A 16,305-nucleotide genomic window follows, 5' to 3' on the forward strand; every position below is an offset into this window, starting at 1 on the left:
TTATTTTTTAAGTATCTTGTTCTTCACCTGTATCTGGGAAAGTACATAGAACTGAAAGAACTGTTTTATTGTGGTTTGACATGCACTTGTTTTGCCTTTTCTAAGAACAAGTTTGTAGAAATAAAAAACCTTGTATAAAGTGCCATCACAAGAAGTATGAACCACCCTGCAGAACTGTAAAGACTTATTTGCTGCTTTGTCCCAACAGTTGATTAGCACTGTGATGTAATAGGAGGTATGTAGTATTTGTGCTTTGGTTATCTAAGGGAATGCATAATTCCTAAAAGGTTGTGGTATGGTCCCTGAATAGAAGGAATTAAAATAAAAGCATCTTACATGTTCCATTTGTCGCATGAAATTATTTCTAAAGGAGTTAAAAACCACATCTTTGGTTGTAATTTATTATATTCTTGATAATTTTAGATCAGTCTCTGCCACTTTATTCTAGTAGGGCTATAGGCTTCAAATCTAAGAGCAAGTCATTTAGGAGGTTAACTGTCAAAGAGGGAGCTGACTGACAGCTTGAATCATTTGGTGTTTGCCATGATTTGAGAGCTTATGTGGGAACTTGACATTGCATCAATTGACAGGCAGTTAATTATTGTCTTTTGTAAGTGTTCCTTTACCTGAGCCTTTAAAAATGTGTGGGTTTGTGTTTTGTTTTCTTATATAGTGATCCTAAACTTGTACTATTCATTTAATGTACACATGTTGTACATTCTCTCTTCACTGATAGAGGATTGAGGGTGAGACTCAGGTAACAATATTAGAGCAATTTTTATTAATTCCACTGCCATTATTAGTAGCATGACTCAGTTATTACTAAGAGAGAACTATTCACACACAGCACTCATTTGCTTACAGAGTTCACACACATTCACACACAGTGATTTTTACTGGGTTGGGGCCTGGCCCTGTGGTCTCCCAGAAGCAGGGCCTCATACTGGCCCACCAGTGGCTTTGGGGAAGGTGTCCAGAAAGTTACTCAAGGGGTTCATTTGTCTCTTGGGGTGTGTATATACATATAATCTTTGTCTGCATATAATAACTACTGCCCCTGTGGGCGCAGCCAGGGTTGTACAGCCTGTGGTTGACACAAGCGTGCTGCTGGTCCTGTAAGGATCTGGCTGAGTCCTGCTGCTCTCAGCCCGTGGGTTCCTGGGCATTCAGCAGGGCCATGGAGCTCTGCAGCCTCTTGGTTCTTGGGGGGGTGTTGTGTGCTGCTCCTCAGCACAAATGCTGCTTCTCTTTGGCTGCTGTGTGCTGATATCTGTAGAGTCTGCTCACCCAAGCTCATGCAGAGGGCATATTTATTACAGAATGAAAGCTTTCATAATGTGAAATGACACAAATCTGGGAGATGATTGCTGTGTCTTGACTGAAGGGGCATTCCTCTGACCTAGATGTGGGCCAGACTCTAAACTGTGCAGAATCACAACTAAGCACATGGAATAGGTATCTTATTTTTGCACTTGATTACTAACCAGAAAAAACTTTTGCTCTGTCAAATTTTCTTTGATTCAGATCCAGAAGTTCTGTTTTTTCTTTCCACTGCTGAATTGAACAAGAATATATGATATCTAAAGGGTTGATTTATATAAAAAAATATTTGTTGCACTTGAGCAGTTTTGAGTACTTGTATTTTCTGATGTAATACTGATGGTGAGTTTGTAAACAGCCTAAGCAGAGGCTGTAATCAGCACCAGAGATGAGAAAAAAAAATGTGCAAATACATTGCATAGATAAATCCTAGAAATTCAGGGCTGCACAATGTCCACACGTGTTGCACAGCTTTCCCTTCAGTGTCAGTGCAAAACCCACTGCCAGCCAGGCTGCTCACCTAAGCCTGAACTGGCAACTGGAGTGAGCCCCTTAAGGACCTGGGAGAGCAGCTGGCTGTGCTTGGTGAGGCTGTTACTATGTATGGTGGGAGTCAGTTCAGCCATTCGATTCCCATCTGGCTGGGTTAAAAGGATTCAGGATCAGGAATTAAAAGTAAGCTTCAACCAGGGAACAGTTTTTTGAGACAGTTTCTCGCTGAGAGGGACCAAATGTTCCTGACTCATTATTTAAAGGGAAGCAGCGTGGTTTGCTTTCACTGATGCTAATCAGCTGCTCTTTCCTCTCTGTTCTGGTCTGAAACAAGACAGAGTGGATTTTCAAACTGAGTTATTGTGGCATTTATTAGCCTGTGGCAGGACAAAGGACAAACTGGTAGTGCTTGGATCATACACAGAACTGTAGTTCGGCCTTCTCGAGACAGTTTGGGACACTCCAGTTTTCTGCAATCTTGAAGCATTTCTGTTGGCACTTGTATAACAAAAAAGCTGTGGATTTGCACCAGAGGTGACCTTTCCTGCCCACTGGACAGAGATTTTAATGTGTATAATGTTAAAAATTTTACAGTGCATTTTATGTTCATTTTGAAAAAATTTCTAAAAACCTCCATGGCTGCTTTCACACCCAATTTTAGTGGATGCAAGCCTGATGACGAATTACATGTATCATTTGTGTATATGATCTTACGGTTATTCTATAAATATGCAGATCTAAAAGCTATAGGTATTAGGAGGGTATAATATATTTGAAGTATTTGAAATGAAATGAGAATGTTTAGCAAATAACAGGATCTCTGAAGCTGCAAGTCTGCCATCTGCTGTTCAGGGGGCTTGAGCCAGCCTGGGCTGCTCAGAGCTTCCTCGGCTTTTATTACCGTTAAAATACTGTTAAGCTTCTGAATATTGTGTGCAAGTGCATGTGATAATCATATGGCAAGCTGTTAGAATTTCTGTCACCATAATCAAGGCAAAATCTGTGGAAATAATATCTAAATTCTTCTGAGTCCTGGATAGCAACAGTACTACAGACCCACTGCTAATTTTTCCAAAAAACTTTGTTACTGATCATCAGTCTTTCTCTTTGATAATTCTTAATGTCCCTTTCTGACTAAAAATAACTTGTGAGAAACTGTGATTTCCATCATGATGGCTCACCACCAGACATCCGAAGTAGCCTCTGTTCTCAGTGGGCTGTGCAGCACTTTGATTTTTAGTTCAGTAAATACTGCTTTGGTGACTTTAGAAAGACAAACTGTCTTGCAGCAGCTCAGGGCTGTGTAGAAGATATTCTGCATAGAATATCTGTCCTTTATAAAATAGTCACACTATTGTGTGTCTATATTTTGTTGAAATGCAGCATTTCAACATAAACATAAGAAATTGGAGTATCTAAATGCAGTATTATTTCAGATGTGGACAAAGCTATGATTAGAATATTTCGTAATTTATTTTTTGTACTAAAAAATCAAGTTAAAAATGTAGAAGTTTAAGGAGAGGCAAGGGGAGGGGGAAATATTAGGAGAGAAATTATAATATTCTGAAATTGGAGTATTAAAAATCATACTTTGTCTGAGAAGTACATCTGATTTTTTCTTGGTCTAAGCTTCCTAATGAAATCCGTGTGTGATACCCAAATGCTATGCTTGACATTCACTTTGAATGGAAAAGATTCTGCTATGTACTTTTCCTCATTCAGTTCTGTCGAGCTGAATAAGCAACGACGGGGTTTTTCCTATTCTATTTATAACTTCTGTGTAATAACTATGGCAACATCTGCCTGATCCCTTCACCATATAGTAAAGTGTAGGAGTACTGTTTGGTCTGAGTACCCCCTTGCTGAAGTAAAGGATTATCTGTGTTAGAAATCTTCAGGAAAAATAAATCTGAAGCAGAAGTGTCAAGCGGATACTCAAAATTATATTTTCAAATATACTGATGCAGAATTGAGATTATCTCATTTATTATCAAAGATTTTTTAGCAAATTTTTTGTTTATTTTAAAATGATGTTCTTATCCTTAATGCCTGTTGTTTGTTTTTGAAATAGAATGACATTTTGTTTAGAATTTTTGAAAGAAACTCTTTCAAAGAGCTGTTTAATTATGGTTTCCCATTTTAATGTATAAGCACTGTTTACATCTTCAGACTTTGTAAGACTGGTGGCACAGGTCTGTGCACCTGCTTGAGCCAGCTCAAACCTGGATATTTGCTGATCTCATTCAGTTGATATTTCTAGATATGAAGTAGCACTGAAGCTGTAGAAGCTTTGGCCTCTGAACTCTTCAGCCTCCACAGTCAACAACCTTCTGGACTTCTTGCACTCCTCATGTGCTCTTGCAGCAGAAACAGCTGCTCCTGCCTGGTTTTCCTCTATTGATTTTTGTTGTTGTTTTGATGCAGTTTGTCACCAGCTGTCTTTTCCTTTTCATTTGCTTTTCCCCTCGTGTTAAATCTGGTGGCTCCCACACCGTGTCTTTCATAGCTGTGTGATGGGAACGTACAGTAGGGAGGTGTATCAGCAGTGTATTAAGTGTGCATAAACCTTTGGAGCTAAATCTTGTTCTAACCTGCAGTCAAGAAACTCTGCTGCTGGTTTTTGTTTTGCATTGAAGACTTGTAAATTTGGGTACATCTTCAAAAGTGTGACCAAAGCCACGTACTTAACACAAAAGCTAAAATCAGATTCCAACTTCCTGCACTAAAACGAAGGGCTACCATACTTTTTCACATTAAAAATCCCTGAAAAAAGCATTGCCTAGCCTTGCAATGGACTTTTCACTGCTATTTTTTAATGGAAATGGCTGATCTTTGGCAGGCACCCATCCTGCTCCTCGCTGCCCTCCCTGCAGGACATCAGGCTTGAGCATATGCTAGTTACGAAATGTTTCAACCCCATCGGTTGCAATCTGGTCGAGTTATGTATTGGTGCTACAGATCAGTTGTACTGGTCTTTATTTCTAAAAAAACAGTGGAGATTGGAAAAAAAGTGGAGATTGTAAACTGGCTGAAACACAGAGGCATCTCCCAAATGCTGCTTAATCTGTTTATTTGCAGGCTTGTGTTTTAACATCAATTTCTCTTCATCTTTTTTTTTTTTTTCATGTAGAGCAATTACATGGTGTTCATGGCAGAATTGTTCTGGTGGTTTGAAGTGGTGAAGCCATCATTTGTACAACCCCGTGTTGTTGTGCATCCCCAAGGTAATTATGTTATGGATTGGCCTTAATATGCATGTTTTGATATGTATGTGTACAAATTGCCATTGTGTTCACAGATACAGTGAATATTTTAGTTAACAGGATTTGGCAGTGTACAACTCCCTTAAAGAAGGAAGGAGAGGAGTACTCTTTCTTCATTGTACATCTTCATCTCATCTCATAAAACATAATCAGATTTTTTTGTCTGTTACCAAAAACTCATTTAAATTGTTGTGGTATAATCACTTGCAAATTTTCCTGACCTCAACAAGCCTAGAATCCATTTATGCCCATGCAAGGATTACAAACATAATAAGAAACCAAGAACAGAATTTAGCCTGAAGTACTTGTGTTGCTGAGAAGATACCAAGAGAAAGAATCATAAATCTGGGGAAAGTGAATAGAGAGCTAATTGTCAAATTGCATTTTGTACCTGGTGCAAAGGCACCATCTTCCATCAGCAAATTCTCAAATTCAAAAATCCACCTCTCAGATAGATCTTGTGATCTGTTAATGACAACAAAGGTAATTGAAATGTTCCTACAGCAATGCTGTGATTGGCTTTCCATGCACTAGGAAGAGTTTTTCATTGGGTGGCTCTTACACCTTTTTTTCATTTATATGCTTTATAGCACATACAAATCTGACACAAACCTCTAAATAGTGATAACTGTTTTAGGGTGTGACAAATAACCTATTTTATAGTCAGTCACAGGGTTTGGGGAGAAAAACTTCTATCAGAAGCATTTCTTCCAGAAGAACAACTGTCGCTAAAACTGTTTGTTTCCTTTTAATTTTGTGGCTCTCTTTAACTTTATTTGTCTGTATTGGTTCTTCCCTTGCTCTTTCCAGTCTATTTTGTCAGTCTTCATTTCTTTAATTAGTGCCAATATGGGAGCTTCAGAGGATGTAAAGATGAAAGGAAGTGAGAGTTTTAATCTATATAAAGGAATCAATGAAAATTCTTTAAATCTTTGAAAATCATTATTTAAGAGTATTTTGGACAGCTTTTCTACTATGTAATTTAACTGAATACTAAACTATAATAACTTGAACTTTGTTCTTCCTGGCAGCTGAACCTGCAAAAGATGCAGCATCTGCTCACAGCTTGAATGCTAACAGAAGAAATTATATGGATGGTCCATCTGGTTCTGACTTTGTAGCCAGGTAATGCCAGGGAATCGCTAGAACTGTTTCACAATCTCCTCCTTTCTGTTCAAAATCAAACAGATTTTTGAATTTAGTTTTTTTGCCTTTTTCAAAGCTCAATTATTGAGTTACCAGATACAATCTGTGGAATTTTGTGCAATATCCCATAGTTCAGCCCTCCCTCCCTGCTGCATGTTCATGTTTGTACACTTTGACAGCATGCTGTTCTCTTACCAGTTTCCAAAACAACCCTCAGCATTCAGCAAAGAAGTGTCACACAGCCTTGTTCTCTTCAGTTTCGAGTGGAGCTGCTGACCAGGTGTACTCTGAAGGAGCTATTTTTCTGGAATTCACAGCAAATTTTCCAAAAGTTATAATGAAAGTAAACTAAGATAACATAACTGAGTGATGGGTTTAGTTTGATTGGGTTATGTTGCTATGGTACCATGAAAGTCAAATATGTAAAAATAAATATTTAAGCTATGATGAATTTCTCCCAACTGCCTCCTGATGGGGAGGAGAATTGGAAAGAAAATGTAAACCTCATGAGATAAGAACAGTTTAATAATTGAAACAAAATAAAATGTGATGATAATAATAATAATTGCAATGAAAAGGAGAGAGTGGAATAAACCGCAGGAGAACAAGGGCTGCACAGTACAATTGTTCCCTCCAGCAGCAATCAGCCCATCCCAGCCAACTCCCCCAGTTCATCCTGAGCACAACAGCCATGGTTTGCAACATCCCTGTGGCCAGCTCAGCACAGCTGTCCTGGCCATGCTCCCCCACAGCTCCTCCTGCACTTCCTCGCTGGCACGAGGCTCTGAGAAGTTCTTGACTTAGAGAAAGCACCACTGAAGAAACAACTGAAACACCAGTGTGTTATCAACAGTGCTCTCACACTGAATCCAAAACACAGCTACAGGAAGAAAATTCACTCTGTCCCAGCCAAAACCAAGACAATGTGAAACATTATTTTTAGTTATACTCTTACAGGTTTGGAAGCAATGTAAAAACATCCTGTTTCCCTTGTGTTCTGTAGCTGATCATACATTTGATGAATTTCTTGAAGGAGATCTAATCGCTCTCCGCAACTGCCTGAAAGGAGGTTGTAGACAGGTGGGGATTGGTCTCCTCTCGCAAGGAGGAATCGATAGGAGAAGAGGAAGCAGTCTCCATTTGCACTAAGAAAGGTTTAGATTGGATATTAGCAAAAATTTGTTCACCAAAAAAGTTGTCAAGGATTGGAACAGGCTTCCTGGGAAGTGATGGAGTCTCCATCCCTGGAATTATTTAAGACATGTAGATGTGGCACTTAGTGACATGGTTTAATGGTGTCCTTGGCAGTGCTGGGTTAATGGCTGGACTTCATGATCTTAAGGGTCTTTTCCAACCTATTCTTTCTATGATAAGGGACATAAATTGTACATTAGGCTTTCTTTTTAATCTTTCTTTTGCCAAGGTAAAGAAAGCCTTCCAGTGATGTGATCTGGACACAGTGAATGAGAGACAGCAATTACAATATATTTATAATTTGGAGGCTTTTATTTTGGTTTATTGACTTTATCTAAAATGGCACAGAGGAGAAGGATAAAATTAGCATTTTAACTGAATATTTAGCAAATTGTTGATTGCCAACCCAGATAATCCTGTTTAGCCTTTTCTGTTGGTTTTGGATGGGGTTTTTGAAGAGGGGGGTGAGGGTTTGGTTGGGTTTAAGATTCCTAAGTACATTTTTAGTATTTAGGAATCTATGCTGACTTTAATAAGGGAGTAATATTTCTTACTACCATTAAATGCTGGGATTCCAAATCCTTTCCCTGTATGTGTCCAAAGTGTGTTTCCCTTGTAGACAATGATTTTATTTTCGTGTAAACTGAGCATATAAGCCAGGAGAACAAGACCCAGTAGTTTTGAACATATCCTTTGAAGCAGGGGTTCCCGAGACCTTTTTGCTGTATCTTTCCTCATAAACCAGGGTATTTCATCCAACATGATGATACATCACTGCAGGACAAAGGAAGGGCCCAAAAAGTAATTTCAGATTGTTGGAATCCAACACACAGGCTGCAGGTTCCCTGGCAGAACAGACCTGACTGCAGGATGTTGGGGTCCTGGGCCTTCCTCCCTGTCCCAACTGTGCATTCCTGCCCCCTTGAGCATTTGAATTGCCATTTCAGCACACAAAGACAAAAAAAATGAAGCCAGTCGGAAAAAGTGAATGTTCTTCTGTCGCCTTAGCTTGTTGAAATGACTCAGAGGATCGGATGGAGAGCCAGATCCAGCACAGAGGAGGGAGTGGGACTGTGGCAGTGAGCAGTTACAATGTCTGAGGTTGCCATGGAACCCAGTCTTGGTGCCAGAATCAGTCTTTTCCCCAAGGAAAATTAAGTGTATAGATTTTCTTCATGGTAGCAAATTTTCGCAGGCTGCTGGATTAAATTTGGAAAGCATGCTTTTCTTTTAAGATAACTTATAGACATTAGGATTTTAAAATTCTCACAGAAATCTTGAATGCCATTTAAAACAGATACATCATGTAGCTAGTGTGTAGTGTTACTGACACAAAAAATGAGGAATTTATGGGAACCTGTACTGAACAATTTAATATACTTATGAAAGATGCTTTTGTAGATTGTATTTTTCTTAAATTGTTGGGAATATCCTTCTTGCAAATATTATTTAGAGACATTTCTACACCATACAGTATATATAATATAATAAATTAAACAAATATTCTGACTGAAAAATGTGAGTTTGGGAGTGTCCAATTCAGTGGACAAAATTCAAAACATGAAAGGATTTAATCCAGCTTGTTTTTGAAGTCTGGCTTCTCTAGAAGTGTTTTACATACAAATCCATGTGTCTTTATGTACGTGTCTTTGTTCTGATCATGAAGAAGCACCTTGATCAAAACACTGAATTATGTTAATCTGATCCTGGATTAACACAGCTACTCAATTACAGACCTTCTCTGTAAACCAAATAAAGTGTCTGTGTAAGTAGAAACAGAGGAAATCTCTATAATTACTCCTTTAGTAGTGAATATATTTTTTTATTTATAAAGTCATGTCTATCACAAAATCTTCTTTATCCACTTCTAGTGCATGTTGCAGTCCAGACACAAAGCAGAAGTTTCAAACTAAGCAACTGCAAATAGAAATGCATGGGAAGTATGTGATATTGGCTGCAGTCACTCAGTTTGGAGGCCAGTAGGAGCTGACTCATTTTGCTCATGTTTGTTTGGACTTTTTACTAAAATCAAACCTAAAAAATGGAACCTTCTAATAGAGACATTTACATTAAATAAATCAGGAGACAAATATGTTAACAAAACTAATGCAGCAGCTCTGTAGCTGTTCGTGTGTGAGAAATATATTTTTGACTTTTTGGCCTACCTGCATTAGTTCCAGGCCAAGGTTCTCTTTTTAGTTGATAAATTAATATTTCCAGAAGAAAATTACATGTCACTTTCTTTCCCATCACAAATTGTCTTGGCCCAGGACATGATGACTGGTTGCCCTTTTGTAATGTGGCTTTCAATGTATTAATTTTAAGTTAATGTCTGTTGCTTTATAGATTGGAAAGTCCAGCTTACACACCACCTCACCAACTGCATACTCCCCAGCAGCCTTATTCATCTGCTCCAGGTAACAATTCACAAAGGGGTGGGAGAGGCAATGAGACAAGGTGTTGTCATCTGAGTAAATTGCTGTCTTGCTTATATTTATTCAAACATTACTTATGCAGAAATAGGGGGAGACCTTTACATGAAAAATTAATTAATTTACATAATTGACTTTGGTAATTTATAAAATGTGCAAGTGGGAAGTTTGTGTTTGTACCAAATACATTTTGTGTGTTTTTTTTAATTTGACTTCTGTTTTGATTATGTGGAAGATGGCTTACAACAAGTATTTGCAGTACATTTTAGTAGGATTTGTAGAATATTTTACACAATAGTAAATTCTATGAGGGATGAGGAGTATAATATATATTTAGGATGAAATTGGCTTTGTTGCTCTAGTTGTATTTTCAATATGTAAACACTTTTTTGCCATTGCAGTGTTCTGAGTAGTGAAGCAGATTAATTTGTTAAAGCAACAGAAGCTGATGTTAAAATAATTTTCCACAGCAGTTACATTAGGTCCTATTTTTATTTCACTTAGGAGTCATCAGAAGGTCCACATCAATGTCTTATGTAGATGGGCATGTCGGGACATGGCCCAAAGAAAAAAGGTAAGAAGTCTTACAAGCTGGTTACAAAATATTGGGGTTTGGTTATCAGCAGTAGTACATGTTCCATTGTAGTTCGGATTTTCCGAGTCCTGTAATAAGAATTCTTGTAAGCTACTTGCAAAGGTAGAAAAAGAAAGATAAAACTGTATCATGGATTAAAAACTGGTTAATAGGAAACAATCTTCAGAAAGAAATAATTTATTCTTTACATTGGAAGAGGTATGCTTCAGATATTTGAATTGCTGGCATTGAATATGTTCAGATTTACTCACCACAGTGAACTAAACGTGGTAAGAGTAACATGGCTAATGATCTCAGTAGCTTTTAAGCTTGTATTATTTTGGGGATGCTAAGAACAAGCAGGCTGAATGTATTGGTTTTCAATTAGACCAGCCATAAACTTTTAATCTGTAGGGTATAAACCAAAGTTGAAATGGTAAGAGTTATAGTGGCACATAAACTGTGTCTTTTCACACCTTCCTTCTGATCTATGATGGCAATTCCTATACTCCTAAAATTCCTAGAATTTATTCCAAAGTAGCAAAAAGCATTTTCTGAGTCTGAAGAAAATGTTGTTACATTCTATTCTATTGTGCTTTTAAAAACACTATTATATTTATATCTATTTATCTATCTAAAAATATCTAAAAATATATCCATGTTTATTATACTTGAAGCTAGGCAAAATACAGTAAAATTAACAGTGCCTTTAATACTACCAGCTTAAAATAATTTTAAAACCAAATACAAATATTTCATTATTCTTATTAATAACCATGAGTTGCTCAGTTACTTTCTTTATTCTGATCTCTATTAGGTCATCATTACATGGAGTTTCATTTGACATTCCTTTTGACAAAGAAAAAAGCATTCCAGTATCTACTCCAAACAGAGGAATTCCTAGATCTGTGAGCAATGAAGGCCTTACAGGAAACATCAACCGCATGCCAAAGCATTCTAGAAAAAATCTGTCCTTCAAACCAGTGAATGGAGAAGAGGAGAATCAAGATATTGAAGAGGAAAAGGACATGACACCTCTTAAAGACACAAAGGCCAATCAGTCTCTTAATGCAAATCAAAGAAATGCCAATGAGAGCAGACACTACAGGTTTCCAAATGGAGCTCTGCAAAACAGGGCAGTTCTGGATGATTTTGGCAATCAGATTGAGACGCCAAGCATTGAAGAGGCTTTGCAGATAATTCATGACACCGAAAAATCTCCCAGACTTCTCCAAACAGACCAAATTACAAATGGGTTCTTTCTTCACAATCGGGAAATGAGCATCTTGAATTCAAACATTAAACCAAATCAGACTACCCCAGATGTAATCACAGACACTAAAGGTGCTCTGAGTCCTGTGACTGACAACACAGAAGTAGATACTGGAATACATGTCCCATCAGAAGATATCCCAGAGACAATGGATGAGGATTCTTCTTTGAGAGATTATACTGTAAGCATGGACTCTGACATGGAAGAACCATCTAAATTTCTCCAGGATTATGACATGCGGGCTAGCAATCACAGAGATCAATTAAGTCCCTGTCCCAGCTCAGTAAGTACTAAATCACAGGCAGGCAGCAGTGCTTCTTCGAGCTCAGGGGTTAAAATGACCAGCTTTGCAGAGCAGAAATTCAGGAAGTTGAATCACACAGATAGTAAAAGCAGTGGAAGCAGTTCTCAGAAAACCACACCAGAAGGTTCTGAGCTGAACATCCCTCATATGGTTGCTTGGGCTCATATTCCCGAGGAAGCATCTGTTCCTCAAGGAAGAGACACTACACAATTACTGGCTTCTGAAATGGTACAGCTTAGGATGAAGCTAGAGGAAAAGAGGCGAGCCATTGAAGCACAGAAGAAGAAAGTTGAAGCTGCATTCACAAAGCAGCGGCAGAAAATGGGAAGAACAGCATTTCTTAATGTTGTGAAAAAGAAAGGTGATGGGGTATCACCTCTCCGAGAGGAAGCAGCAGGAGCTGAAGATGAGAAGGTATTCACTGACAGCAATCGGTTGAAAGAAAAAGAAACTCAAAAATCCGATGACCAAACTAGTAAGATTTCAGAATTAATAAAAGAAAACCCAGAAAATTCTCATAGCAAATGGTTAAAATCTCCTGCTACTTCTGGGGATGCTGAAAAGCAATGGAATTTAGCAAGCCCCTCAGAAGACAATCTTAATGACGGAGATCTCTTAGAATATACAAAATCTATCGAAAAACTAAACTCTTAAAAACAGCAGGAGATGTTGATGCAGATGAGAGAGCAACAGGCTTGGGTTATTTCTCCTCCTCAGCCTTCTCCTCAGAAGCAGATTCGGGACTTTAAGTCTTCTTCAAGGCAAGGGGGAACTCCAGCTCCTGTTGCACCTTTCTCACAGGAATCTCCTCGCTCTACGCATCAGTCTCCACAATCTTCCAACAGGAAGAATGCCTCTTTTCACATTAAAATGCAAAGGACTCCTAGGCCAAACGAACTGAAAATAACACCTCTAAACCGTACCTTGACTGCCCCACGGTCTGTGGACAGTCTTCCCCGTTTGAGGAGGTTTTCTCCCAGTCAGGTGCCCATTCAGACTAGATCATTTGTTTGCTTTGGAGATGATGGTGAACGTGTGAGCGAACCTCAATTAAAGGGAAATCTTTTGAAAGAAGGCAAATCTACAGAAGAGGTAGCAAAAGAAGAAGGACCAAAATTGCCAAAACAGGGTGAGCAGAAGTTGGAGGAAAAGGAGATTAAGCCTATTGAATCTAATGTTTCTGAAGTATTATCTCAGCCTATCACAGAAACCGTCTGCCTCACCCCAAATGAAGATCAGCTAAACCAACCGATTTTACCACCTCCAGCTCCCAAAACAGCTAACTTAATTGAAGTTTCCCTATCAGATTTGAAGCCACCAGAAAAAAGTGAGGTATCTGTTGAGAAGTATGAAGGTGAGAGTGATAGAGAACAGTTTGAAGATGACCAGAAAGTGTGTTGTGGATTCTTTTTTAAGGTAAGAGAACTAGTGGATGTGTATGTCGGCTGTTAAGCTTTGTTTGAATCTTTAATTGAGATGTGAATGTCACTGATGATTAAAGTCCAAGCAATTGGTACTGCAACTCTAAGTGTGCAAGTTTATCTTTTGGACTTGATTAATTTGGCATCATAAGAGTGGTGAGATTCTACCATACTGTGGTTCTGAGCATGCCAGTGTATCCTTTTCCATTGATAGTTATGGAAGAGTGCTTGGAGGTCTTGGTGAGGAAGATGCATGCTGAATGTAGATTCATTTTTAACATCTGTTTTGGTGATCTTGATTAAACGTGCTCACATCTCACCTTCACCTCCCCACCTCACCCCCAAATAAAAGTTTTTGAAGTACACAACAGCCTGCATTTTTAAAAATTATTCACATTTTTGAATTGCACTCTGGAGAACCTTTTTCTGTCTTTTGACTGGCTAAGAAAGTATAGTCTGCTGAGACTCCCTTTTGAAGCTGGTATTTGGGAGCACTCCTTGGAGACTTTTTATTAAAGGGCTGTATTCAGACAGGCTTTTTACTATAATGCATATTGTAAGACAGTGGTCTAGACTTATTTCCATCTTGGAATACCCCAAAATTTTGTGTCATGTATCTAGATGCACCTAGCTTGTCTGGAAGCATTCCTCAGTTCTAACAAAACACCTGGCTTGCTCAGAAGTTACTTTTATATGGTGCATAGTTATTGGGGTTTGTGATAATTACCTTCATGTTCATACATGCAGAATTTTCCAAAGCTGAAAGAAGTTTATGCTATGTAGGATCTGAGTCAAAACTAAAATATCTCACAGCAAGTTTTCTCGTATCAGTGTTGAATTTTGTTTGACTCAGGAAGGAAAAATTCCATTATGAAGTTTTTAAGAGTCTTAAGAAAAATCTTCAAAAATAAACTTCAAATACTGCAAGAGTATGTTAGGATACTCAGTCTACAGAATTAAGTGTCTAATGACTTGGCAAAATCAGCTGCTGAATTTAAAGATTTTAATATTTTTGGTCCTTTTCTTTCAAAAACGGTTGCTAGGATGATCAAAAGGCAGAAAATGATATGGCAATGAAACGAGCAGCATTGTTGGAAAAGCGTTTGAGAAGGAAAAGAGAGACTTTGCTTCGAAAGCAGCAGCTGGAAGCAGAACTAGAACATAAGAAGGAAGAGACAAGGTAAAGCTACATGTAATGATCAGGAATGGTGAACATAAAAATGTCTGCTTTAGTTAGAAGTGGAACTTGCAAGTCAAAAATTTGCATCTTAATATCCAAGTTATTTACTGCTAGAATCAGATGTGCAGAGGAGCCCAGCTGGCCCTGCAGGACAGCAGGTGGCATCAGTCTGTAGCTCGCTCAGGCTGGGAGCTGTGCTGGCCTGGGCACAGCTCCTCAGAGCATGGCTTTGAGGGAGCCTGTACCCCTCAGGGCCCTTTCTGCACAAAATGCACAATGTTCACTCAGTTACAGCAATGAAGCTGATAAACCTTCATTTGGTTTTATTGGTAGCAATATCCTAAAAAGTTTAAATTCTCTGAAAATTGTAAAAAAATTAGAAAGTCTCTTACTGGTGTTTGAGAACATTGAAGTTCCAAAAATCTGATGCTTGTGTTGTCCTCACTGTACTAGCTGAAATCCTCTATTTGGAAAGTTTCTGCTGCTGAATTTTTTTGGTAAATTTTTAGACGCAAAACAGAAGAAGAACGTCAGAAGAAGGAGGATGAACGAGCACGGCGAGAATTTATTAAGCAGGAATATATGAGAAGGAAACAACTAAAGCTTATGGAAGACATGGATACTGTCATAAAGCCACGTTCCCTCTCAATCAAACAAAAAAAGCCACGTCCAAAATCTATTCATAGAGATCATATTGAATCACCTAAGACACCAGTCAAAGGCCCACCAGGTAACAAATGTTTATGTGGAAAAAGAGTCTGTTCATGCTAAAACACCAGCTTGGTTTTTGGTCCTAACAAGCACGTGCCATTATGAGTGTCTTGTGCTAAATTGAAACTGCACGTGACCAAACTGGAAAGCAAAATTTGGCATAGAAATGGAAAGATCAATGTCACTTACCTGCTATGCATGCATGCATATATCAACAAACAAAAACATTAGCTCTGAAAACCCAGTTGAGGGACAAATGTGTGTTGCAAGTTTCATGCACACCCATGTTTTCTGCACTAATCTCTTCTTGCACCTGTAGAGCTAAGAATGAATAAAAGTTGGGACATAAGAGATCAATAAATAAAATGGTGACTATAAGGTAAGAATACTTAAACTCACACAACACAGACAAAATTAGAATTTGAAAGTTACTTTTATATTTCATGGGTTTTTTCTATTTTGCTCACTTACCAACTGCATGTATAGTTAAGAACATAGCAACACTAACCACGTGGAATAAGTTAGCATTCTTTAGATACAAAAGAGCTTGCAGTAATGACTGGAAGAAGTATGGCCAATTTACAATTAGAAAAAGTAACCAGATTGCTCAGTGATCCTTTTTGTTACAGCCTCCTCTACCTTTGTTGTTGTGCTGCATTTGCTCTGGCTGCTTCCCTCCATCTTCCAGTGTAATTTAAAGTATTTCCTTAACACCTTCCAAGAATCCATCCTAAGCTTTAAATTAAGTCTCTTAAGCTCTCTTTCAAGAGGACTTATTAACTTTAATTGCATTCTTTGATTTGCATAGTGCCAATATTCCCATGTCCGTGCTTCCCATTAGTGCTTAGTCTGAGCCCATCCCTGGTGGCTGCCAAAGGCTGAGTGTCAGCAAGTGTTTACATGAAGTGCAGCACATATGCATGCAGGTATATCATGGATGGGTGCTAGTCCCATGCAGAAAAGCTCTTACTGACTTTCAGATGCTGGTGTTGGTC

The 16,305-nt window shown here is 38.4% G+C and overlaps 1 protein-coding gene across 1 annotated transcript in view; it reads left to right on the forward strand.

The window, feature by feature from the left end:
- The window catches only part of CAMSAP2 (calmodulin regulated spectrin associated protein family member 2), an 80,341-nt gene that overhangs the window by 57,496 nt on the left and 6,540 nt on the right, over positions 1 to 16,305 (forward strand). The window contains 7 exon segments of the mRNA XM_008630220.2: positions 4,943 to 5,036; positions 6,107 to 6,200; positions 9,762 to 9,832; positions 10,352 to 10,421; positions 11,239 to 13,414; positions 14,463 to 14,599; positions 15,109 to 15,329. Coding sequence (XP_008628442.1) covers positions 4,943 to 5,036; positions 6,107 to 6,200; positions 9,762 to 9,832; positions 10,352 to 10,421; positions 11,239 to 13,414; positions 14,463 to 14,599; positions 15,109 to 15,329 — 2,863 coding nt within the window.

Source organism: Corvus brachyrhynchos, unplaced genomic scaffold, assembly GCF_000691975.1.
Source record: "Corvus brachyrhynchos isolate BGI_N302 unplaced genomic scaffold, ASM69197v1 scaffold101, whole genome shotgun sequence".
NCBI lineage: Eukaryota > Metazoa > Chordata > Aves > Passeriformes > Corvidae > Corvus > Corvus brachyrhynchos.